General features: G+C 53.7%; 1 protein-coding gene across 4 annotated transcripts in view; it reads right to left on the bottom strand.

Annotated features, from left to right (window-relative positions):
• Window positions 1–26,690, bottom strand: part of PRSS12 (serine protease 12) — a 217,730-nt gene that overhangs the window by 31,945 nt on the left and 159,095 nt on the right. For all 4 annotated transcript variants that reach the window (XM_081304025.1, XM_081304022.1, XM_081304024.1 and 1 more), the window contains one exon: window positions 6,124–6,274. In XM_081304025.1, coding sequence (XP_081160151.1) covers window positions 6,124–6,274 — 151 coding nt within the window. The remainder of the gene's footprint in view (window positions 1–6,123; window positions 6,275–26,690) is intronic.

Raw genomic sequence — 26,690 nt, 5'->3', positions numbered from 1 at the left:
ATGCCCATGCTTTACAAGGCCATGAGTTAAGACTGGCTTCTACACTTTATAATGGTAGGGGAAACAATAAAAGAGAATAGGATTTGTTATAAAAATTAAATAAAATATAAATTTCATTGTTGAAAAGCAAAATTTTACTGGAACAAAGCCAAACTTGCTCCTAAATCGTGGTCTAAGGCTGCTTTTGTGAGACATCACACCACTGATGAGATGTGAAGTCTAAAAAATTTACTGTGTGACCCTTCAAGAAAACTTGGCGGACCACTTTTCAAGAAAACTTGGCGGACCACTTTTCAAGAAAACTTGGCGGACCACTTTTTAAGAAAACTTGGCGGACCACTGTGTTTAAGGGAAGGCAAAGGTGAAACCTGAATGAGAGGGCAGCAGGCTGGAGAAGGAGGGGAGGTCCAGATGGAGGCCCAGGATGGATCTCTGCCTTGAGACAAGTGCCAGGAAAGAAGGTCTATAAAGGGACATCACAGTGGGTACAATTCATTGGTACCAATATGGGAATCATAAAATTAGATCCCAAACTCATAACAGAAATAAAAACAAAATGCAGATGGTTTAAAGACAAAAGAGGGGTGGAGGGAAGGAAGGGGGAAGGAAAGAAAGAACTCTGAGAAGACATGAGAAGACAGGAAATTAAAACAATAGGCACAGAGTTCTGATAGCCTTGATGAGAGAGAGAGAGAGAGAGAGAGAGAGAGAGAGAGAGAGAGAGAGAGAGAGATGGGTTTCCTGAGCAAGATAAGAAGCCCATAGTCAGAACAAAGACCAAAGAAGTAAATTTATCAACATGCAGATTGAAACCCACCAAAGAGCAAAATACACCATGTATGGGTCTGGAGAAGGCAACTGCCTGAAAAAAACAGCCAAAAGTCCAGAAGAAATATTCATAATATGTAACAGCAACAAAAAAATCTCCTGGTAATGATCAATGATAACTTGTTACAATTTAGTGAATGACAACCAACATGCGTGGAGATGCACTGGGAAAGGACAGCAGGACAGCCTGTGGCTCCTGCCCAGTGAAAAGAAGCTAGAGCATCTGATGCCAGACCAAACAGCAGCAAAGCGTTCTCACCCCTTATCCCAGCAGAGTCAAAATACCGTTCTTATACAGTGCGCAGCTGCAAGGCAGCAAAATAAGGCTCTCCATGATCACAAAACCCCAGCAAATCCCAGAGTCATGCAAAGGCTGGGGTCGGGCAGGGTGGGCTGGTTGACTACCATGTTGAGGCCCACTGTAAAGTAAACCTGAGGGGGAAAACATTAACCAGGAACTCATGATGTAATGCAAACGGGGTTTCTAGCTAATCTTTTTTTTTTTTTTTTTAAAGAGAGAGAGAGAATTTTTTTAATATTTATTTCTTAGTTCTCGGCGGACACAACATCTTTGTTGGTATGTGGTGCTGAGGATCGAACCCGGGCCGCACGCATGCCAGGCGAGCGCTCTACCGCTTGAGCCACATCCCCAGCCCCGTTTCTAGCTAATCTTGACTCACTGACAGAAGAAGATCTGCACACCCACTCCTCAGCCAGTCGCTAGCATTTCCTGCTGCTGGCTTCCAGGGAAAACCAAGGAAGACCAGAACTCTGTCCTGAGAGTGGATAGTATGCGAAGCGGCACAGACCTCAAGAGCTGACCCTCAAGGCAGAGCTATGCAGGTTCAGGTTCAGGGTGCCTGTCCCCTGTCCCTGCTGTAGGGACACCATCCCACCCCAGTCTGACAGCCCAGTGCGGCCCACTTTCTTACTTGCTAGCTGTCGAGTCACAGGATGAACCAGAGTGCAGGGCTGCTCTGAAGCGAGGCCAGTCACTACTTCTTACCGCGCAGCAGAGCCCTCCTCAGACCCTTAACCTGTTCAGTGATCAGACTGTACTAGTGAAGTGTGTCCTTTGTTCCCTACACCCTCCATTGACAAAGGCCAAATACATAGGCCCACTCCCTCCCCAGGCATGGCCAGCTGACTTGGGGGAGACAGAAGAGGTCAGGCTCCTTCCCTCAACACTGGCTGTGACACTGCAGCCTGAGGGACCTCACAGGAGCTGCACTTGTCTCCACCTGGCTCCCAGCAGCCAGGCCCCACCTCCCTCCTGCCCCATGCTGCATCCAATTAACACTTGGCAGAAAGAAAAGATCCCAAATTAAGTGAGTCCTCACCTCAGGACTCTGCTTCCCTGACAAGTCACCTGCAGGGGCATTGGGTGATCTCAGAGGACCTAACTTCCCCACCTCCGGAAAAAGGTCTCTTTCCTGCTCAATAATTTCATCTACCAACTATCTTTATCATACAATATTTTTTAAAATATAAGAAATACCAAAATAAAAGAGCAAAGAAAAAATACTTTAAAGCAATTGATACCAGAAGTTTTTTTTTTTTATTCTGACAACTCAATATGATATATGATCATCTTATGGGGAAAAAACCCCCTAAGATTCAAAATGGCACATCAACACACAAAAGTGTGGTATCAGCATTCTACTCTGTGCTTGTAAGGTTTGGGATGACATGGGGTGTGCTTTTAATAGTAAGCACATGCAAAAGAATTTGCAGGTCTCCACGGGAACTCTCCTGGTAAACTGCCCAGCTCAACTTACCCAGTGTTCTAGCATCTGGCTGTCTCCATCCACTTCCTCCAAGTTCTGGGTTAATGAGATTTAAGTGTCGTAAGTGCAATCATCCCTTCACTATTTAGGAAGCCTGACAACCATCAAAACAAGCAGACCCCATCACAACATGAGGTCTGCGAGGGCACCTCACAGAGGTGCAGCCACTCTCCAGGGAGCATGGTGTCTGCAGAACTCAGGTGGAGCTCCCTGAAGAAGCGACTGTAACTTGAGTCAAGCAGCAGTCAAGCTGCCTGCCATCAACTATCGCCTTTAAAACATGATTCCATCTGAAAGTCCTCAGCCTCCAAATGAGCAGGGCAAGTTACACAGAACAGGCAGGTGCTGTGCACCTAGGTGTGCTTCAGTGCAGGTTCACAGGAGAACTCCAGCACCAAGTAAGAAAAAGCAAGAGAAGGACGCAGACAGGTCTCCATGGGGCTGGGCACTGGCCCTCACAGGGCGTGTGGAGGACCTTGCTGCCAGCCCTGAGTCAGACAGCACTGCCACACAGCGCTCCCAGCGTGACACTGTGAGGGGCTGGGGAACTGTCCAAGGGAGGCCTCAGCTGTGTGCCCTCCCAGAGGACTGCCCAGGTCACCCTCTTCCTCTCTCCACCACATGCTCTCTGCCATGACCAGCTGCCTCATCTCAGGCCCCAAAGCAAAAGGGCCAGCAGACCCAGCCTTGAAACTTGCATAGATAGCTTACTTAGTGTCATGAACACAGCCTCCAAGAAGAATCAGTGTCATTAAAAAAGAAAAGAAAGAAAGAAACTTCCAAACCTGTAAGCCCAAATAAACCTTTTTTCTTTAAGTTGATTGTCTACCACCTTTTGTTATAATAACAGAAAGCTAACACCCTGGTTTATCTGGAGATATTTTTCCTTTTAATAATTTTTCCAAACATGAATCTCATTATAGAAAGACAGCAATGAGGTAATGCCTGAGAAAGACCTTAGCACCTTACTTAACTCAGGGGTGTACGAAACAATAAAGTCTTTCTGGTGATCCCACCTTAATCTGCTTTTGTATAACACATGTTGCTGTCCACATGGTCTTTGTTAAAGAACTATTTATAAGTGAAAAAAAATCTTTATCTTTCATGAAAGAATCACAAATTCCCAAAATGGCTTTGACATTGCAGATATTATTAATATTCAGTGTCATTTAAGTTTTACATGCAATTTATTTAATATTTATTTTTTAGTTGTAGTTGGACACAATACTTTTTTTTAAAAAAGATAACATCATTGTATTTTTTATACATTTATTTTTTTAATTTTTTTTTTATGTGGTGCTGACGATCGAACCCAGTGGCTCACGTGTGCTAGGCAAGTGCTCTGCCACTGAGCTACAACCACAGCCCTGGACACAATACCTTTATTTTATTCATTTATTTTTTTATGTGGTGCTGCAGATCGAACCCGGGGCCTTGTACATGCTAGCCGAGCGCTCTATCACTGAGCCACAACCCAGACCCTTATATGCAATTTTCTAAGCAACAAAAGGTTGCCCTTTCTCCACAGAAATGTATTAATAGTAATAAAAAAAAATGCTTTCCACCTTGAATTTAGAATAACCCTTTCCATGACTGGTGATATTAACAGATTACACAATACTCAGTTCTTAACATTTTTGGCAAAGACACAGATTTCTTAGTAACCAACATGAAAATCAACTGGCACATTGCTGAACACATATATCATAGAACATGTAACTGATAATCCAGTAATTACAGATACACATGCACAGTGGAGTGTTTTATAAGATTCATAGCTGACTATGTGGAGGTTCTGTACAGAAACTGTTTGATGATCCCCACCCAATGCCCACTTTACTTTGAATGTTTAATGATATCTTTTCAGTACAAAAGTTCCAAATTCACTGACCAAGACAGCCAATGGGTGCTTCATATCTACTGCAAGTGCTTCCTGAACTAGGGAGCCCGCCCTAGCTGTGGACATCTCAGTAAGACCTCCCGTTACTCTCTCCCTCCCAAGTGGGGCTCAAACTCAGGGCGCTTTGCGGCCAGCACCGGCCACAATCTCACGCTCTGCCACCTAACCACAGAACCTGTTTGCACTATAAATCTGTCCTGAGACTGATGCCTAGTCAGAACTCTCCAAATTATAGCCTGGAAAGTTCAGTGATTCATTAATTCTCTCCAGAGGAATCGATTGCCCCGCCCCCCCCGCCCACCACCACCTTTCCAGGAAAGCAATGGCAGTGGACAGCGCAGCTCTGCTGACTGTAAGCCTGCAGGCCGACCGCGCCTGAGCAGGCAGGCGGGTGCAGCACCAGCTCCACTGGGACCCTGCGAGGGGACACGGAGGACCCAGTGCCTGCCCTCACCCACGCTCAAGTATGAACTCCCAGTGGAGAAACACACATCGCCTGTGGGGGCTTCCAGCCAGGCGTCTGCTTTGAACAGTCCAGCCAGCCTCTGGCCCTCACTTCCAACATCGGGAACTACAAGGACCAGACCAACCAGCCAAAGGGCACCCAGAGGAAGAAGGAGACAAAGTCAGCAGACGACACTTCAGGGACACTCGCTGGGCCAGCCAGCATAATGGAAAACAGGAGACTGCTCTTGACCAAGAGACCAAGGGACAAACACCAGAGGTGCCCATGCCTTGGAGCACCTGTGTGAGCGCGAAGCTTACGGGAGTCAGCGCTAAGCATGACCACGTCAGTCAGGAGAATGACATGTGCTCTGCAGGCACGATGTTCTCATTCTTAACACACTGCAGACTTGGAGATGTTAAAACAACTGTTTTTAAAACACTTCAAAGAGAGGGAAAACTGTAAAAACAATTCCACAAACACCCGAGTAGCCAGGGCTGGAGGGTCGATGCTCATGCTCCAGCATCAAGGAGTACCGCTGACTGAACCGCTGAACAGAAGGACCGTGACAGTATCAACTCTTAAAATATCCCCAACACAGCTTCAGATGAAGTTTTAAGTTTGTTATGCTCACGTTCAAAATCACAACAGAGGGATTAGGAGGTCTGCGGTCAGAACCACCACAGGTGACAAGGGGAAGGCACCACCCGGGTCTCAGGCTGCATTCCCATTTCCCACATGGGAATTATGTCCTGCATGCATTAACAACACCCTTTGTTCTCAGCACATTCCTAACAAATGAGCAAGACATGCTCAAAGGTCAGACAACATTTGGGGATAAGAGTTCAAAGTGAGTTTTGAGACAGCAGCAGCTGTTTGATCAGATTACCCCAGTCCCTGCCTGACAGTGCTGGTCCTTACCTGGGAGCCATAAGGCCTACCCTGGAAATCAGCAAGAACCTCAGCTCCTGCTGTCATGAATCCATCAGCTCATCATGAACAGAGCACACAGAGCACCCTGCAGGGGCTGCCAAGACAGGGGTTCAGAGCTGGGCTTCCAACCTGCTCCAGGAAACATGCAGTTTCAACAAACAGTGTCTTCCTTTGGGAAATAACAGGTTCAAAAATTTAAGCAAAACCAAACAAGAACAGTAAAAACAAACCTGAAGCCCAGCTGCCTACAGACCACTTCTGCGTCTGCATTGTCCCACTGGTGGTCACAGATGGTGCCCCACTGGCCAGCACGGTAGAGCTCCACTCGCCCTTCACGCAGGCTGCGGCCGCCAGCCAGGCGGAGGGCAGGCGATGCTGGGCCTGTGGACATGAGATGGACAGGTCAGCCTGCACCTTTGCATCATCGCTCTGTAAGCCTGGAGTCCATTTCCCTTCTCAATGGTATTTGTTAAGCTATAACATGTATGTGTGGCATGCATGTATAAATATACACACCAGGGTACTCTTGACCCAGTGAGACACTCCATGTTGAGTTACGCTCATTCGATAGCCCTTCACAGTGACAGTTTAGATCCAACTTCCCAACAAACTTAGAGACCAGAAAAGACATTGAAACCTGCAGATTACCGGAAGCATATTTGATCATGATGCTACTATGGTGGAGACATTATTTTATTTACAGCAACTTGAGCTTTATCAACACTGGGCGGTACCCACCCTGTCCTGTTCCTTCTGAACCAAAGGCTCCAACAAGGTTCCCACCTCAGAGTCTTGCCTGGCAGTTGCCTGAACTCGCCTCCCAGACACTTCAGGCGGCTCCTTCCTCTCATCATTCAGTTTTCAGCCCCTTCCTCAGGCTGCGGTTACAGCCGCTCCTAAGTACTGCCTTACCACATTCTTGATCTTGTCTGCCTCAGAGCCTCAAACAGTTCACGCCTCTCTCAGCTAGAATGAGGACCCAGAGGCACCCTTTCCTCTCACCTGTGTAGTTCAGTAACTGGTAGATAGCAGGCTTGTGATAAGCATCTATTGACTGACTGGGTCAGCATATGATGCTCAAACCCAAGAAAGGACATTCCAAACAAAAATAGTACACAGTTTCCAGCGTTCACTTGTGTTCAACAGCAGATAACCCATACCCGCAGCCTGCAAGGTGTGGCTCAGGGCACCAGACTGAGCCTGCACTCAGGGAGCTCATCCGCCCCAGAGGCAGATTACCCAAGCAAACGTAAGAGGTCACCAAGGAAACCCTTCAGCTCACAAGGTTGGGGGTAGTTATCTGTGAGAAAGAGCGACGGGTGGGAGAGGGGCTGGAGGCCAGAGATGAGGCAAGAGCACCTGCACTACAGGCTGTGGTCACTCCTCAATCTCCTCAGCAGGAGAGTCATCTGTGGCTGCCTGGCTGCACTGACATATGAACACCAAACTTTAAGCAAACCTCCAATTACAGTATATGCCTATACCCACATTCCTTCTTTGTAATAAAGTTAAAACACATTAGTTAGCCAGGATGCAAACTGTAAAAGGAGAAGAATAGGGTCGAAATATGTGACCTAATGGTGATTAAAAATGTAAGTTTTATAAGTTATAGCATGTTTATTTTTCTTCTAAAAGTATAAAATGTACAGAAAAATTATGAAACAAAGTGTATGTTTCTTAAGTTAATGGTCCTCTCAACGGTAACTGTAGTAGGGGGGGCGGGGATTCAAATAAAAAAAGTTTGGAATCACCTGCAACCAAGAACCTTCATGACACACTACCTTTCAGTTATCAATGTGAGAGTTTTTAAGATTTTTTTTCTGTTTAGATAAGAAATCGTCAAAGGAGGGGCTGAGGTTGTGCCTCAGTTGTAGAACGCTTGCCTAGCATGTGTGAGGCACCGGCAGCACACATCAAATAAACAACAACAACAACAACAACAACAAAAGGGAGAAAGAAAGAATGAAAGGTATTGTGTCCATTTATAACTTAAAAAATACAGAAATTGTCAAAGGATAAAAAATATAGAGATCACACAATAAAACTTGGTTAACATCCTCATCATTATAACAAACTAAAAAAAAAATCACTGGAAAGAAAATTCTGAAAACTAGTTACTTATCGTCTACCTGAAATAAATAATATTCAACAAGCTACCATTATGACTGCTAAAATCACCTATGTTCAAAATAGAACTTTGTAAGTTTGTAAAAAGCTACAAGATGTATGTGACATGACAAAAACACAATTCTAAAATCAAAGAACAGGGGCTGGGGATGTGGCTCAAGCGGTAGCGAGCTCGCGTGGCAAGCGTGCGGCCCGGGTTCGATCCTCAGCACCACATACCAACAAAGATGTTCTGTCCACCGAGAACTAAAAAATAAATATTAAAAATTCTCCCTCTCTCTCTCTCCCCCCCCCCTCTCTCCCCTCTCTCTTAAAAAAAAATAAAAATAAAAAAAACTAAAATAAAATCAAAGACCACACCTAGGATACTCACTGCTACTGGGGAGGCTCAGTGCTAACTGATCTCACATCACCAAAAGGCGACAAACTACCTTTCATTTATGACTGTGGCAATTTACTTAAGATTTTTTATTGTTTAGATAAGAAATTATCAAAGGGGGCTAAAGTGGTGCGAGCCATCACTGTACCTGAGGTAGGCTCAGTGCTCACTGACCCCACTTCACCTTTAAGGGAGGGAGGTGCTGGGGTCCTCACTGTACCTGAGGCAGGCTCAGTGCTCACTGACCCCACTTCACCTTTAAGGGAGGGAGGTGCTGGGGTCATCACTGTACCTGAGGGAGGCTCAGTGCTCACTGACCCTACTTCACCTTTAAGGGAGTCAGGTGCTGGGGTCATCACTGTACCTGAGGGAGGCTCAGTGCTCACTGACCCCACTTCACCTTTAAGGGAGGGAGGTGCTGGGGTCCTCACTGTACCTGAGGTAGGCTCAGTGCTCACTGACCCCACTTCACCTTTAAGGGAGGGAGGTGCTGGGGTCCTCACTGTACCTGAGGTAGGCTCAGTGCTCACTGACCCCACTTCACCTTTAAGGGAGGGAGGTGCTGGGGTCCTCCCTGTACCTGAGACAGGCTCAGTGCTCACTGACCCCACTTCACCTTTAAGGGATGGAGATGCTGGGGTCATCACTGTACCTGAGGCAGGCTCAGTGCTCACTGACCCCACTTCACCTTTAAGGGAGGGAGGTGCTGGGGTCATCACTGTACCTGAGGTAGGCTCAGTGCTCACTGACCCCACTTCACCTTTAAGGGAGGGAGGTGCTGGGGTCCTCACTGTACCTGAGGCAGGCTCAGTGCTCACTGACCCCACTTCACCTTTAAGGGAGGGAGGTGCTGGGGTCCTCTCTGTACCTGAGACAGGCTCAGTGCTCACTGACCCCACTTCACCTTTAAGGGAGGGAGTTGCTGGGGTCATCACTGTACCTGAGACAGGCTCAGTGCTCACTGAACCCACTTCACCTTTAAGGGAGGGAGGTGCTGGGGTCCTCACTGTACCTGAGGCAGACTCAGTGCTCACTGACCCCACTTCACCTTTAAGGGAGGGAGGTGCTGGGGTCATCACTGTACCTGAGGCAGGCTCAGTGCTCACTCAACCCATTTCACCTTTAAGGGAGGGAGGTGCTGGGGTCCTCACTGTACCTGAGGCAGACTCAGTGCTCACTGACCCCACTTCACCTTTAAGGGAGGGAGGTGCTGGGGTCCTCACTGTACCTGAGACAGGCTCAGTGCTCACTGACCCCACTTCACCTTTAAGGGAGGGAGTTGCTGGGGTCATCACTGTACCTGAGGTAGGCTCAGTGCTCACTGACCCCACTTCACCTTTAAGGGAGGGAGTTGCTGGGGTCATCACTGTACCTGAGACAGGCTCAGTGCTCACTGAACCCACTTCACCTTTAAGGGAGGGAGATGCTGGGGTCCTCACTGTACCTGAGACAGGCTCAGTGCTCACTGACCCCACTTCACCTTTAAGGGAGGGAGATGCTGGGGTCCTCACTGTACCTGAGGCAGGCTCAGTGCTCACTGACCCCACTTCACCTTTAAGGGAGGGAGGTGCTGGGGTCATCACTGTACCTGAGGTAGGCTCAGTGCTCACTGACCCCACTTCACCTTTAAGGGAGGGAGGTGCTGGGGTCCTCCCTGTACCTGAGACAGGCTCAGTGCTCACTGACCCCACTTCACCTTTAAGGGAGGGAGATGCTGGGGTCCTCACTGTACCTGAGGCAGGCTCAGTGCTCACTCAACCCACTTCACCTTTAAGGGAGGGAGGTGCTGGAGTCCTCACTGTACCTGAGGCAGGCTCAGTGCTCACTGAACCCACTTCACCTTTAAGGGAGGGAGGTGCTGGTGTCCTCACTGTACCTGAGGGAGGTTCAGTGCTCACTGACCCCACTTCACCTTTAAGGGAGGGAGGTGCTGGGGTCATCACTGTACCTGAGACAGGCTCAGTGCTCACTGACCCCACTTCACCTTTAAGGGAGGGAGATGCTGGGGTCATCACTGTACCTGAGACAGGCTCAGTGCTCACTGACCCCACTTCACCTTTAAGGGAGGGAGGTGCTGGGGTCATCACTGTACCTGAGGCAGGCTCAGTGCTCACTGACCCCACTTCACCTTTAAGGGAGGGAGGTGCTGGGGTCATCACTGTACCTGAGGGAGGCTCAGTGCTCACTGAACCCACTTCACCTTTAAGGCAGGGAGGTGCTGGGGTCCTCACTGTACCTGAGGCAGGCTCAGTGCTCACTGACCTCACTTCACCTTTAAGGGAGGGAGTTGCTGCGGACATCACTGTACCTGAGGCAGGCTCAGTGCTCACTGAACCCACTTCACCTTTAAGGCAAGGAGGTGCTGGGGTCATCACTGTACCTGAGGCAGGCTCAGTGCTCACTGAACCCACTTCACCTTTAAGGGAGGGAGGTGCTGGGGTCCTCACTGTACCTGAGGCAGGCTCAGTGCTCACTGACCTCACTTCACCTTTAAGGGAGGGAGGTGCTGGGGTCCTCACTGTACCTGAGACAGACTCAGTGCTCACTGACCCCACTTCACCATTAAGGGAGGGAGGTGCTGGGGTCATCACTGTACCTGAGGCAGGCTCAGTGCTCACTGAACCCACTTCACCTTTAAGGCAGGGAGGTGCTGGGGTCCTCACTGTACCTGAGGTAGGCTCAGTGCTCACTCAACCCACTTCACCTTTAAGGGAGGGAGGTGCTGGGGTCCTCACTGTACCTGAGGCAGGCTCAGTGCTCACTGAACCCACTTCACCTTTAAGGGAGGGAGGTGCTGGTGTCCTCACTGTACCTGAGGGAGGTTCAGTGCTCACTGACCCCACTTCACCTTTAAGGGAGGGAGGTGCTGGGGTCATCACTGTACCTGAGACAGGCTCAGTGCTCACTGAACCCACTTCACCTTTAAGGCAGGGAGGTGCTGGGGTCCTCACTGTACCTGAGGCAGGCTCAGTGCTCACTGACCTCACTTCACCTTTAAGGGAGGGAGTTGCTGCGGACATCACTGTACCTGAGGCAGGCTCAGTGCTCACTGAACCCACTTCACCTTTAAGGCAGGGAGGTGCTGGGGTCATCACTGTACCTGAGGCAGGCTCAGTGCTCACTGAACCCACTTCACCTTTAAGGGAGGGAGGTGCTGGGGTCCTCACTGTACCTGAGGCAGGCTCAGTGCTCACTGACCTCACTTCACCTTTAAGGGAGGGAGGTGCTGGGGTCCTCACTGTACCTGAGACAGGCTCAGTGCTCACTGAACACACTTCACCTTTAAGGCAGGGAGGTGCTGGGGTCATCACTGTACCTGAGGCAGGCTCAGTGCTCACTCAACCCATTTCACCTTTAAGGGAGGGAGGTGCTGGGGTCCTCACTGTACCTGAGGGAGGCTCAGTGCTCACTGACCCCACATCACCTTTAAGGGAGGGAGGTGCTGGGGTCATCACTGTACCTGAGGGAGGCTCAGTGCTCACTGACCCCACATCACCTTTAAGGGAGGGAGGTGCTGGGGTCCTCACTGTACCTGAGACAGGCTCAGTGCTCACTGACCCCACTTCACCTTTAAGGGAGGGAGGTGCTGGGGTCATCACTGTACCTGAGACAGACTCAGTGCTCACTGACCCCACTTCACCTTTAAGGGAGGGAGGTTCTGGGGTCCTCACTGTACCTGAGACAGGCTCAGTGCTCACTGACCCCACTTCATCTTTAAGGGAGGGAGGTGCTGGGGTCATCACTGTACCTGAGGGAGGCTCAGTGCTCACTGACCCTACTTCATCTTTAAGGGAGGGAGGTGCTGGGGTCCTCACTGTACCTGAGACAGGCTCAGTGCTCACTGACCCCACTTCACCTTTAAGGGAGGGAGGTGCTGGGGTCCTCACTGTACCTGAGGTAGGCTCAGTGCTCACTCAACCCACTTCATCTTTAAGGGAGGGAGGTGCTGGGGTCCTCACTGTACCTGAGGGAGGCTCAGTGCTCACTGACCCCACTTCACCTTTAAGGGAGGGAGATGCTGGGGTCCTCTCTGTACCTGAGACAGGCTCAGTGCTCACTGACCCCACTTCACCTTTAAGGGAGGGAGGTGCTGGGGTCATCACTGTACCTGAGGCAGGCTCAGTGCTCACTGACCCCACTTCACCTTTAAGGGAGGTGTTGGGGTCCTCACTGTACCTGAGACAGACTCAGTGCTCACTGACCCCACTTCACCTTTAAGGGAGGGAGGTGCTGGGGTCATCACTGTACCTGAGGGAGGCTCAGTGCTCACTGACCCCACTTCACCTTTAAGGGAGGGAGGTGCTGGGGTCCTCACTGTACCTGAGGCAGGCTCAGTGCTCACTGACCCCACTTCACCTTTAAGGGAGGGAGGTGCTGGGGTCCTCACTGTACCTGAGGCAGGCTCAGTGCTCACTGACCCAACTTCACCTTTAAGGGAGGGAGGTGCTGGGGTCATCACTGTACCTGAGGCAGGCTCAGTGCTCACTGACCCCACTTCACCTTTAAGGGAGGGAGGTGCTGGGGTCATCACTGTACCTGAGGGAGGCTCAGTGCTCACTGACCCCACTTCACCTTTAAGGGAGGGAGGTGCTGGGGTCCTCACTGTACCTGAGGCAGGCTCAGTGCTCACTGACCCCACTTCACCTTTAAGGGAGGGAGGTGCTGGGGTCCTCACTGTACCTGAGGCAGGCTCAGTGCTCACTGACCCCACTTCACCTTTAAGGGAGGGAGGTGCTGGGGACATCACTGTACCTGAGGCAGGCTCAGTGCTCACTGACCTCACTTCACCTTTAAGGGAGGGAGGTGCTGGGGACATCACTGTACCTGAGGGAGGTTCAGTGCTCACTCAACCCACTTCACCTTTAAGGGAGGGAGGTGCTGGGGTCATCACTGTACCTGAGACAGGCTCAGTGCTCACTCAACCCACTTCACCTTTAAGGGAGGGAGGTGCTGGAGTCATCACTGTACCTGAGGCAGGCTCAGTGCTCACTGACCCCACTTCACCTTTAAGGGAGGGAGGTTCTGGGGTCCTCACTGTACCTGAGACAGGCTCAGTGCTCACTGACCCTACTTCACCTTTAAGGGAGGGAGGTGCTGGGGTCCTCACTGTACCTGAGGGAGGCTCAGTGCTCACTGACCCCACTTCACCTTTAAGGGAGGGAGGTGCTGGGGTCATCACTGTACCTGAGGTAGGCTCAGTGCTCACTGAACCCACTTCACCTTTAAGGGAGGGAGGTGCTGGGGTCCTCCCTGTACCTGAGACAGGCTCAGTGCTCACTGACCCCACTTCACCTTTAAGGGAGGGAGGTGCTGGGGTCCTCACTGTACCTGAGGCAGGCTCAGTGCTCACTGACCCCACTTCACCTTTAAGGGAGGGAGGTGCTGGGGTCATCACTGTACCTGAGACAGGCTCAGTGCTCAATGACCCTACTTCACCTTTAAGGGAGGGAGGTGCTGGAGTCATCACTGTACCTGAGGCAGGCTCAGTGCTCACTGACCCACTTCACCTTTAAGGGAGGGAGGTGCTGGGGCCCTCACTGAACCTGAGGGAGGCTCAGTGCTCACTGACCCCACTTCACCTTTAAGGGAGGGAGGTGCTGGGGTCCTCACTGTACCTGAGGCAGGCTCAGTGCTCACAGACCCACTTCACCTTCAAGGGAGGGAGGTGCTGGGGTCATCACTGTACCTGAGGGAGGCTCAGTGCTCACTGACCCTACTTCACCTTTAAGGGAGTCAGGTGCTGGGGTCCTCACTGTACCTGAGACAGGCTCAGTGCTCACTGACCCCACTTCACCTTTAAGGGAGGGAGGTGCTGGGGTCCTCACTGTACCTGAGACAGGCTCAGTGCTCACTGACCCCACTTCACCTTTAAGGGAGGGAGGTGCTGGGGTCCTCACTGTACCTGAGGGAGGCTCAGTGCTCACTGACCCCACTTCACCTTTAAGGGAGGGAGGTGCTGGGGTCATCACTGTACCTGAGACAGGCTCAGTGCTCACTGACCCCACTTCACCTTTAAGGGAGGGAGGTGCTGGGGTCCTCACTGTACCTGAGACAGGCTCAGGGCTCACTGACCCCACTTCACCTTTAAGGGAAAGAGGTGCTGGGGTCCTCACTGTACCTGAGGGAGGCTCAGTGCTCACTGACCCCACTTCACCTTTAAGGGAGGGAGGTGCTGGGGTCATCACTGTACCTGAGGCAGGCTCAGTGCTCACTGACCCCACTTCACCTTTAAGGGAGGGAGGTGCTGGGGTCCTCACTGTACCTGAGACAGGCTCAGTGCTCACTGACCCCACTTCACCTTTAAGAGAGGGAGGTGCTGGGGGCCTCACTGTACCTGAGACAGGCTCAGTGCTCACTGACCCCACTTCACCTTTAAGGGAAGGAGGTTCTGGGGTCCTCACTGTACCTGAGGGAGGCTCAGTGCTCACTGACCCCACTTCACCTTTAAGGGAGGGAGGTGCTGGGGTCATCACTGTACCTGAGGCAGGCTCAGTGCTCACTGACCCCACTTCACCTTTAAGGGAGGGAGGTGCTGGGGTCCTCACTGTACCTGAGACAGGATCAGTGCTCACTGACCCCACTTCACCTTTAAGGGAGGGAGGTGCTGGGGTCATCACTGTACCTGAGACAGGCTCAGTGCTCACTGACCCCACTTCACCTTTAAGGGAGGGAGGTGCTGGGGTCCTCACTGTACCTGAGACAGGCTCAGTGCTCACTGACCCCACTTCACCTTTAAGGGAGGGAGGTGCTGGGGTCATCACTGTACCTGAGGCAGGCTCAGTGCTCACTGACCCCACTTCACCTTTAAGGGAGGGAGGTGCTGGGGTCCTCACTGTACCTGAGGCAGGCTCAGTGCTCACTGACCCCACTTCACCTTTAAGGGAGTCAGGTGCTGGGGTCATCACTGTACCTGAGGGAGGCTCAGTGCTCACTGACCCCACTTCACCTTTAAGGGAGGGAGATGCTGGGGTCCTCACTGTACCTGAGACAGGCTCAGTGGTCACTGAACCCACTTCACCTTTAAGGGAGTGAGATGCTGGGGTCCTCACTGTACCTGAGGCAGTCTCAGTGCTCACTGAACCCACTTCACCTTTAAGGGAGGGAGACGCTGGGGTCCTCACTGTACCTGAGACAGGCTCAGTGCTCACTGACCCCACTTCACCTCTAAGGGAGGGAGGTGCTGGGGTCCTCACTGTACCTGAGACAGGCTCAGTGCTCACTGAACCCACTTCACCTTTAAGGGAGGGAGATGCTGGGGTCATCACTGTACCTGAGGGAGGCTCAGTGCTCACTGAACCCACTTCACCTTTAAGGGAGGGAGATGCTGGGGTCCTCACTGTACCTGAGACAGGCTCAGTGCTCACTGACCTCACTTCACCTTTAAGGGAGTCAGGTGCTGGGGACATCACTGTACCTGAGGCAGGCTCAGTGCTCACTGACCCCACTTCACCTCTAAGGGAGGGAGGTGCTGGGGTCATCACTGTACCTGAGGGAGGCTCAGTGCTCACTGACCCCACTTCACCTTTAAGGGAGGGAGGTGCTGGGGTCCTCACTGTACCTGAGGCAGGCTCAGTGCTCACTGACCCCACTTCACCTTTAAGGGAGGTGCTGTTGTCCTCACTGTACCTGAGGCAGCCTCAGTGCTCACTTAACCCACTTCACCTTTAAGGGAGGGAGGTGCTGGGGTCATCACTGTACCTGAGACAGGCTCAGTGCTCACTGAACCCACTTCACCTTTAAGGGAGGGAGGTGCTGGGGTCATCACTGTACCTGAGGCAGACTCAGTGCTCAGTAACCCCACTTCACCTTTAAGGGAGGGAGATGCTGGTGTCATCACTGTACCTGAGGGAGGCTCAGTGGTCACTGACCCCACTTCACCTTTAAGGGAGGGAGATGGTGGGGTCCTCACTGTACCTGAGGGAGGCTCAGTGCTCACTGACCCTACTTCACCTTTAAGGGAGGGAGATGGTGGGGTCCTCACTGTACCTGAGGGAGGCTCAGTGCTCACTGACCCTACTTCACCTTTAAGGGAGGGAGGTGCTGGGGTCCTCACTGTACCTGAGGCAGGCTCAGTGCTCACTGACCCCACTTCACCTTTAAGGGAGGGAGATGCTGGGGTCCTCACTGTACCTGAGACAGGCTCAGTGCTCACTGACCCCACTTCACCTTTAAGGGAGGGAGGTGCTGGTGTCCTCACTGCACCTGAGGCAGGCTCAGTGCTCACTGACCCCACTTCACCTTTAAGGGAGGGAGGTGCTGGGGTCCTCACTGTACCTGAGGGAGGCTCAGTGCTCACTGACCCCACTTCACCTTTAACCGAGGGAGGTGCTGGGATCATCACTGTACCTGAGGCAGGCTCAGTGCTCACTGACCCCACTTCACCTTTAAGGGAGGGAGGTGCTGGGGACATCACTGTACCTGAGGCAGGCTCAGTGCTCACTGACCCCACTTCACCTTTAAGGGAGGGAGGTGCTGGGGTCATCACTGTACCTGAGACAGGCTCAGTGCTCACTGACCCCACTTCACCTTTAAGGGAGGGAGGTGCTGGGGTCCTCACTGTACCTGAGACAGGCTCAGGGCTCACTGACCCCACTTCACCTTTAAGGGAAAGAGGTGCTGGGGTCCTCACTGTACCTGAGGGAGGCTCAGTGCTCACTGACCCCACTTCACCTTTAAGGGAGGGAGGTGCTGGGGTCATCACTGTACCTGAGGCAGGCTCAGTGCTCACTGACCCCACTTCACCTTTAAGGGAGGGAGGTGCTGGGGTCCTCACTGTACCTGAGACAGGCTCAGTGCTCACTGACCCCACTTCACCTTTAAGGGAGGGAGGTGCTGGGGGCCTCACTGTACCTGAGACAGGCTCAGTGCTCACTGACCCCACTTCACCGTTTAGGGAAGGAGGTTCTGGGGTCCTCACTGTACCTGAGGGAGGCTCAGTGCTCACTGACCCCACTTCACCTTTAAGGGAGGGAGGTGCTGGGGTCCTCACTGTACCTGAGACAGGCTCAGTGCTCACTGACCCCACTTCACCTTTAAGGGAGGGAGGTGCTGGGGTCATCACTGTACCTGAGACAGGCTCAGTGCTCACTGACCCCACTTCACCTTTAAGGGAGGGAGGTGCTGGGGTCCTCACTGTACCTGAGACAGGCTCAGTGCTCACTGACCCCACTTCACCTTTAAGGGAGGGAGGTGCTGGGGTCATCACTGTACCTGAGGCAGGCTCAGTGCTCACTGACCCCACTTCACCTTTAAGGGAGGGAGGTGCTGGGGTCCTCACTGTACATGAGGCAGGCTCAGTGCTCACTGACCCCACTTCACCTTTAAGGGAGTCAGGTGCTGGGGTCATCACTGTACCTGAGGGAGGCTCAGTGCTCACTGAACCCACTTCACCTTTAAGGGAGGGAGATGCTGGGGTCCTCACTGTACCTGAGACAGGCTCAGTGCTCACTGACCCCACTTCACCTCTAAGGGAGGGAGGTGCTGGGGTCATCACTGTACCTGAGGGAGGCTCAGTGCTCACTGACCCCACTTCACCTTTAAGGGAGGGAGGTGCTGGGGTCCTCACTGTACCTGAGGCAGGCTCAGTGCTCACTGACCCCACTTCACCTTTAAGGGAGGTGCTGGTGTCCTCACTGTACCTGAGGCAGCCTCAGTGCTCACTTAACCCACTTCACCTTTAAGGGAGGGAGGTGCTGGGGTCATCACTGTACCTGAGACAGGCTCAGTGCTCACTGAACCCACTTCACCTTTAAGGGAGGGAGGTGCTGGGGTCATCACTGTACCTGAGGCAGGCTCAGTGCTCACTGACCCCACTTCACCTTTAAGGGAGGGAGATGCTGGTGTCATCACTGTACCTGAGGGAGGCTCAGTGGTCACTGACCCCACTTCACCTTTAAGGGAGGGAGATGGTGGGGTCCTCACTGTACCTGAGGGAGGCTCAGTGCTCACTGACCCTACTTCACCTTTAAGGGAGGGAGATGGTGGGGTCCTCACTGTACCTGAGGGAGGCTCAGTGCTCACTGACCCTACTTCACCTTTAAGGGAGGGAGGTGCTGGGGTCCTCACTGTACCTGAGGCAGGCTCAGTGCTCACTGACCCCACTTCACCTTTAAGGGAGGGAGATGCTGGGGTCCTCACTGTACCTGAGGCAGGCTCAGTGCTCACTGACCCCACTTCACCTTTAAGGGAGGGAGGTGCTGGTGTCCTCACTGTACCTGAGACAGGCTCAGTGCTCACTGACCCCACTTCACCTTTAAGGGAGGGAGATGCTGGGGTCATCACTGTACCTGAGGCAGGCTCAGTGCTCACTGACCCCACTTCACCTTTAAGGGAGGGAGGTGCTGGTGTCCTCACTGTACCTGAGGCAGGCTCAGTGCTCACTGACCCCACTTCACCTTTAAGGGAGGGAGATGCTGGGTCCTCACTGTACCTGAGGCAGGCTCAGTGCTCACTGACCCCACTTCACCTTTAAGGGAGGGAGGTGCTGGTGTCCTCACTGTACCTGAGGCAGTCTCAGTGCTCACTGACCCCACTTCACCTTTAAGGGAGGGAGGTGCTGGGGTCATCACTGTACCTGAGACAGGCTCAGTGCTCACTGACCCCACTTCACCTTTAAGGGAGGGAGGTGCTGGGGCCCTCACTGAACTTGAGGGAGGCTCACTGCTCACTGACACCACTTCACCTTTAAGGGAGGGAGGTGCTGGGGACATCACTGTACCTGAGACAGGCTCAGTGCTCACTGAACCCACTTCACCTTTAAGGGAGGGAGGTGCTGGGGTCATCACTGTACCTGAGACAGGCTCAGGGCTCACTGACCCCACTTCACCTTTAAGGGAGGGAGGTGCTGGGGTCATCACTGTACCTGAGACAGGCTCAGTGCTCACTGAACCCACTTCACCTTTAAGGGAGGGAGGTGCTGGGGTCATCACTGTACCTGAGACAGGCTCAGGGCTCACTGACACCACTTCACCTTTAAGGGAGGGAGGTGCTGGGGACATCACTGTACCTGAGACAGGCTCAGGGCTCACTGACCCCACTTCACCTTTAAGGGAGGGAGGTGCTGGGGTCATCACTGTACCTGAGACAGGCTCAGTGCTCACTGAACCCACTTCACCTTTAAGGGAGGGAGGTGCTGGGGTCCTCACTGTACCTGAGGCAGGCTCAGTGCTCACTGACCCCACTTCACCTTTAAGGGAGGGAGGTGCTGGGGTCATCACTGTACCTGAGCAGGCTCAGTGCTCACTGACCCCACTTCACCTTTAAGGGAGGGAGATGCTGGGGTCCTCACTGTATCTGAGACAGGCTCAGTGCTCACTGAACCCACTTCACCTTTAAGGGAGGGAGGTGCTGTGGTCCTCACTGTACCTGAGGCAGGCTCAGTGCTCACTGACCCCACTTCACCTTTAAGGGAGGGAGATGCTGGGGTCCTCCCTGTACCTGAGACAGGCTCAGTGCTCACTGACCCCACTTCACCTTTAAGGGAGGGAGGTGCTGGGGCCCTCACTGAACCTGAGGGAGGCTCAGTGCTCACTGAACCCACTTCACCTTTAAGGGAGGGAGGTGCTGTGGTCCTCACTGTACCTGAGGCAGGCTCAGTGCTCACTTAACCCACTTCACCTTTAAGGGAGGGAGGTGCTGGGGTCATCACTGTACCTGAGACAGGCTCAGTGCTCACTGACCCCACTTCACCTTTAAAGGAGGTGCTGGGGTCATCATGTACCTGAGGCAGGCTCAGTGCTCACTGAATCCACTTCACCTTTAAGGGAGGGAGATGCTGGGGACCTCACTGTACCTGAGGCAGGCTCAGTGCTCACTGACCCCACTTCACCTTTAAGGGAGGGAGGTGCTGGGGTCATCACTGTACCTGAGGCAGGCTCAGTGCTCACTGACCCCACTTCACCTTTAAGGGAGGGAGGTGCTGGGGTCCTCCCTGCACCTGAGGCAGGATCAGTGCTCACTGACCCCACTTCACCTTTAAGGGAGGGAGGTGCTGGGGTCCTCCCTGCACCTGAGGCAGGCTCAGTGCTCACTGACCCCACTTCACCTTTAAGGGAGGGAGGTCCTGGGGTCCTCACTGTACCTGAGGGAGGCTCAGTGCTCACTGACCCCACTTCACCTTTAACCGAGGGAGGTGCTGGGATCATCACTGTACCTGAGGCAGGCTCAGTGCTCACTGACCCCACTTCACCTTTAAGGGAGGGAGGTGCTGGGGACATCACTGTACCTGAGGCAGGCTCAGTGCTCACTGACCCCACTTCACCTTTAAGGGAGGGAGGTGCTGGGGACATCACTGTACCTGAGGGAGGTTCAGTGCTCACTCAACCCACTTCACCTTTAAGGGAGGGAGGTGCTGGGGTCATCACTGTACCTGAGACAGGCTCAGTGCTCACTCAACCCACTTCACCTTTAAGGGAGGGAGGTGCTGGAGTCATCACTGTACCTGAGGGAGGCTCAGTGCTCACTGACCCCACTTCACCTTTAAGGGAGGGAGGTGCTGGGGTCATCACTGTACCTGAGGTAGGCTCAGTGCTCACTGAACCCACTTCACCTTTAAGGGAGGGAGGTGCTGGGGTCCTCCCTGTACCTGAGACAGGCTCAGTGCTCACTGACCCCACTTCACCTTTAAGGGAGGGAGGTGCTGGGGTCCTCACTGTACCTGAGGCAGGCTCAGTGCTCACTGACCCCACTTCACCTTTAAGGGAGGGAGGTGCTGGGGTCATCACTGTACCTGAGACTGGCTCAGTGCTCACTGACCCTACTTCACCTTTAAGGGAGGGAGGTGCTGGGGTCATCACTGTACCTGAGGCAGGCTCAGTGCTCACTGACCCACTTCACCTTTAAGGGAGGGAGGTGCTGGGGCCCTCACTGAACCTGAGGGAGGCTCAGTGCTCACTGACCCCACTTCACCTTTAAGGGAGGGAGGTGCTGGGGTCCTCACTGTACCTGAGGCAGGCTCAGTGCTCACAGACCCACTTCACCTTCATGGGAGGGAGGTGCTGGGGTCATCACTGTACCTGAGGCAGGCTCAGTGCTCACTGACCCCACTTCACCTTTAAGGGAGGGAGATGCTGGTGTCATCACTGTACCTGAGGGAGGCTCAGTGGTCACTGACCCCACTTCACCTTTAAGGGAGGGAGATGGTGGGGTCCTCACTGTACCTGAGGGAGGCTCAGTGCTCACTGACCCTACTTCACCTTTAAGGGAGGGAGATGGTGGGGTCCTCACTGTACCTGAGGGAGGCTCAGTGCTCACTGACCCTACTTCACCTTTAAGGGAGGGAGGTGCTGGGGTCCTCACTGTACCTGAGGCAGGCTCAGTGCTCACTGACCCCACTTCACCTTTAAGGGAGGGAGATGCTGGGGTCCTCACTGTACCTGAGGCAGGCTCAGTGCTCACTGACTCCACTTCACCTTTAAGGGAGGGAGGTGCTGGTGTCCTCACTGCACCTGAGGCAGGCTCAGTGCTCACTGACCCCACTTCACCTTTAAGGGAGGGAGGTGCTGGGGTCCTCACTGTACCTGAGGGAGGCTCAGTGCTCACTGACCCCACTTCACCTTTAACCGAGGGAGGTGCTGGGATCATCACTGTACCTGAGGCAGGCTCAGTGCTCACTGACCCCACTTCACCTTCAAGGGAGGGAGGTGCTGGGGACATCACTGTACCTGAGGCAGGCTCAGTGCTCACTGACCCCACTTCACCTTTAAGGGAGGGAGGTGCTGGGGTCATCACTGTACCTGAGACAGGCTCAGTGCTCACTGACCCCACTTCACCTTTAAGGGAGGGAGGTGCTGGGGTCCTCACTGTACCTGAGACAGGCTCAGGGCTCACTGACCCCACTTCACCTTTAAGGGAAAGAGGTGCTGGGGTCCTCACTGTACCTGAGGGAGGCTCAGTGCTCACTGACCCCACTTCACCTTTAAGGGAGGGAGGTGCTGGGGTCCTCACTGTACCTGAGACAGGCTCAGTGCTCACTGACCCCACTTCACCTTTAAGGGAGGGAGGTGCTGGGGGCCTCACTGTACCTGAGACAGGCTCAGTGCTCACTGACCCCACTTCACCGTTTAGGGAAGGAGGTTCTGGGGTCCTCACTGTACCTGAGGGAGGCTCAGTGCTCACTGACCCCACTTCACCTTTAAGGGAGGGAGGTGCTGGGGTCATCACTGTACCTGAGGCAGGCTCAGTGCTCACTGACCCCACTTCACCTTTAAGGGAGGGAGGTGCTGGGGTCCTCACTGTACCTGAGACAGGCTCAGTGCTCACTGACCCCACTTCACCTTTAAGGGAGGGAGGTGCTGGGGTCCTCACTGTACCTGAGACAGGCTCAGTGCTCACTGACCCCACTTCACCTTTAAGGGAGGGAGGTGCTGGGGTCATCACTGTACCTGAGACAGGCTCAGTGCTCACTGACCCCACTTCACCTTTAAGGGAGGGAGGTGCTGGGGTCCTCACTGTACCTGAGACAGGCTCAGTGCTCACTGACCCCACTTCACCTTTAAGGGAGGGAGGTGCTGGGGTCATCACTGTACCTGAGGCAGGCTCAGTGCTCACTGACCCCACTTCACCTTTAAGGGAGGGAGGTGCTGGGGTCCTCACTGTACCTGAGGCAGGCTCAGTGCTCACTGACCCCACTTCACCTTTAAGGGAGTCAGGTGCTGGGGTCATCACTGTACCTGAGGGAGGCTCAGTGCTCACTGAACCCACTTCACCTTTAAGGGAGGGAGATGCTGGGGTCCTCACTGTACCTGAGACAGGCTCAGTGCTCACTGACCCCACTTCACCTCTAAGGGAGGGAGGTGCTGGGGTCCTCACTGTACCTGAGACAGGCTCAGTTCTCACTGACCTCACTTCACCTTTAAGGGAGGGAGGTGCTGGGGTCCTCACTGTACCTGAGGCAGGCTCAGTGCTCACTGACCCCACTTCACCTTTAAGGGAGTCAGGTGCTGGGGTCATCACTGTACCTGAGGGAGGCTCAGTGCTCACTGAACCCACTTCACCTTTAAGGGAGGGAGATGCTGGGGTCCTCACTGTACCTGAGACAGGCTCAGTGCTCACTGACCCCACTTCACCTCTAAGGGAGGGAGGTGCTGGTGTCATCACTGTACCTGAGGGAGGCTCAGTGCTCACTGACCCCACTTCACCTTTAAGGGAGGGAGGTGCTGGGGTCCTCACTGTACCTGAGGCAGGCTCAGTGCTCACTGACCCCACTTCACCTTTAAGGGAGGTGCTGGTGTCCTCACTGTACCTGAGGCAGCCTCAGTGCTCACTTAACCCACTTCACCTTTAAGGGAGGGAGGTGCTGGGGTCATCACTGTACCTGAGACAGGCTCAGTGCTCACTGAACCCACTTCACCTTTAAGGGAGGGAGGTGCTGGGGTCATCACTGTACCTGAGGCAGGCTCAGTGGTCACTGACCCCACTTCACCTTTAAGGGAGGGAGATGGTGGGGTCCTCACTGTACCTGAGGGAGGCTCAGTGCTCACTGACCCTACTTCACCTTTAAGGGAGGGAGATGGTGGGGTCCTCACTGTACCTGAGGGAGGCTCAGTGCTCACTGACCCTACTTCACCTTTAAGGGAGGGAGGTGCTCGGGTCCTCACTGTACCTGAGGCAGGCTCAGTGCTCACTGACCCCACTTCACCTTTAAGGGAGGGAGATGCTGGGGTCCTCACTGTACCTGAGGCAGGCTCAGTGCTCACTGACCCCACTTCACCTTTAAGGGAGGGAGGTGCTGGTGTCCTCACTGTACCTGAGACAGGCTCAGTGCTCACTGACCCCACTTCACCTTTAAGGAAGGGAGATGCTGGGGTCATCACTGTACCTGAGGCAGGCTCAGTGCTCACTGACCCCACTTCACCTTTAAGGGAGGGAGGTGCTGGTGTCCTCACTGTACCTGAGGCAGGCTCAGTGCTCACTGACCCCACTTCACCTTTAAGGGAGGGAGATGCTGGGTCCTCACTGTACCTGAGGCAGGCTCAGTGCTCACTGACCCCACTTCACCTTTAAGGGAGGGAGGTGCTGGTGTCCTCACTGTACCTGAGGCAGTCTCAGTGCTCACTGACCCCACTTCACCTTTAAGGGAGGGAGGTGCTGGGGTCATCACTGTACCTGAGACAGGCTCAGTGCTCACTGACCCCACTTCACCTTTAAGGGAGGGAGGTGCTGGGGCCCTCACTGAACTTGAGAGAGGCTCAGTGCTCACTGAACCCACTTCACCTTTAAGGGAGGGAGGTGCTGGTGTCCTCACTGTACCTGAGGCAGGCTCAGTGCTCACTGACCCCACTTCACCTTTAAGGGAGGGAGGTGCTGGGGTCATCACTGTACCTGAGCAGGCTCAGTGCTCACTGACCCCACTTCACCTTTAAGGGAGGGAGATGCTGGGGTCCTCACTGTATCTGAGACAGGCTCAGTGCTCACTGAACCCACTTCACCTTTAAGGGAGGGAGGTGCTGTGGTCCTCACTGTACCTGAGGCAGGCTCAGTGCTCACTGACCCCACTTCACCTTTAAGGGAGGGAGATGCTGGGGTCCTCCCTGTACCTGAGACAGGCTCAGTGCTCACTGACCCCACTTCACCTTTAAGGGAGGGAGGTGCTGGGGCCCTCACTGAACCTGAGGGAGGCTCAGTGCTCACTGAACCCACTTCACCTTTAAGGGAGGGAGGTGCTGTGGTCCTCACTGTACCTGAGGCAGGCTCAGTGCTCACTTAACCCACTTCACCTTTAAGGGAGGGAGGTGCTGGGGTCATCACTGTACCTGAGACAGGCTCAGTGCTCACTGACCCCACTTCACCTTTAAAGGAGGTGCTGGGGTCATCACTGTACCTGAGGCAGGCTCAGTGCTCACTGAATCCACTTCACCTTTAAGGGAGGGAGATGCTGGGGACCTCACTGTACCTGAGGAAGGCTCAGTGCTCACTGACCCCACTTCACCTTTAAGGGAGGGAGGTGCTGGGGTCATCACTGTACCTGAGGCAGGCTCAGTGCTCACTGACCCCACTTCACCTTTAAGGGAGGGAGGTGCTGGGGTCCTCCCTGCACCTGAGGCAGGATCAGTGCTTACTGACCCCATTTCACCTTTAAGGGAGGGAGATGCTGGTGTCATCACTGTACCTGAGGCAGGCTCAGTGCTCACTGACCCCACTTCACCTTTAAGGGAGGGAGGTGCTGGGGACATCACTGTACCTGAGGGAGGTTCAGTGCTCACTCAACCCACTTCACCTTTAAGGGAGGGAGGTGCTGGGGTCATCACTGTACCTGAGACAGGCTCAGTGCTCACTCAACCCACTTCACCTTTAAGGGAGGGAGGTGCTGGAGTCATCACTGTACCTGAGGGAGGCTCAGTGCTCACTGACCCCACTTCACCTTTAAGGGAGGGAGGTGCTGGGGTCATCACTGTACCTGAGGTAGGCTCAGTGCTCACTGAACCCACTTCACCTTTAAGGGAGGGAGGTGCTGGGGTCCTCCCTGTACCTGAGACAGGCTCAGTGCTCACTGACCCCACTTCACCTTTAAGGGAGGGAGGTGCTGGGGTCCTCACTGTACCTGAGGCAGGCTCAGTGCTCACTGACCCCACTTCACCTTTAAGGGAGGGAGGTGCTGGGGTCATCACTGTACCTGAGACTGGCTCAGTGCTCACTGACCCTACTTCACCTTTAAGGGAGGGAGGTGCTGGGGTCATCACTGTACCTGAGGCAGGCTCAGTGCTCACTGACCCACTTCACCTTTAAGGGAGGGAGGTGCTGGGGCCCTCACTGAACCTGAGGGAGGCTCAGTGCTCACTGACCCCACTTCACCTTTAAGGGAGGGAGGTGCTGGGGTCCTCACTGTACCTGAGGCAGGCTCAGTGCTCACAGACCCACTTCACCTTCATGGGAGGGAGGTGCTGGGGTCATCACTGTACCTGAGGCAGGCTCAGTGCTCACTGACCCCACTTCACCTTTAAGGGAGGGAGATGCTGGTGTCATCACTGTACCTGAGGGAGGCTCAGTGGTCACTGACCCCACTTCACCTTTAAGGGAGGGAGATGGTGGGGTCCTCACTGTACCTGAGGGAGGCTCAGTGCTCACTGACCCTACTTCACCTTTAAGGGAGGGAGATGGTGGGGTCCTCACTGTACCTGAGGGAGGCTCAGTGCTCACTGACCCTACTTCACCTTTAAGGGAGGGAGGTGCTGGGGTCCTCACTGTACCTGAGGCAGGCTCAGTGCTCACTGACCCCACTTCACCTTTAAGGGAGGGAGATGCTGGGGTCCTCACTGTACCTGAGGCAGGCTCAGTGCTCACTGACTCCACTTC

Source organism: Spermophilus citellus (genome assembly GCF_964194105.1).
Source record: "Spermophilus citellus genome assembly, chromosome: 8".
NCBI classification, from domain to species: Eukaryota; Metazoa; Chordata; class Mammalia; order Rodentia; family Sciuridae; genus Spermophilus; species Spermophilus citellus.
This window is presented reverse-complemented; position numbering and strand designations above follow the sequence as displayed.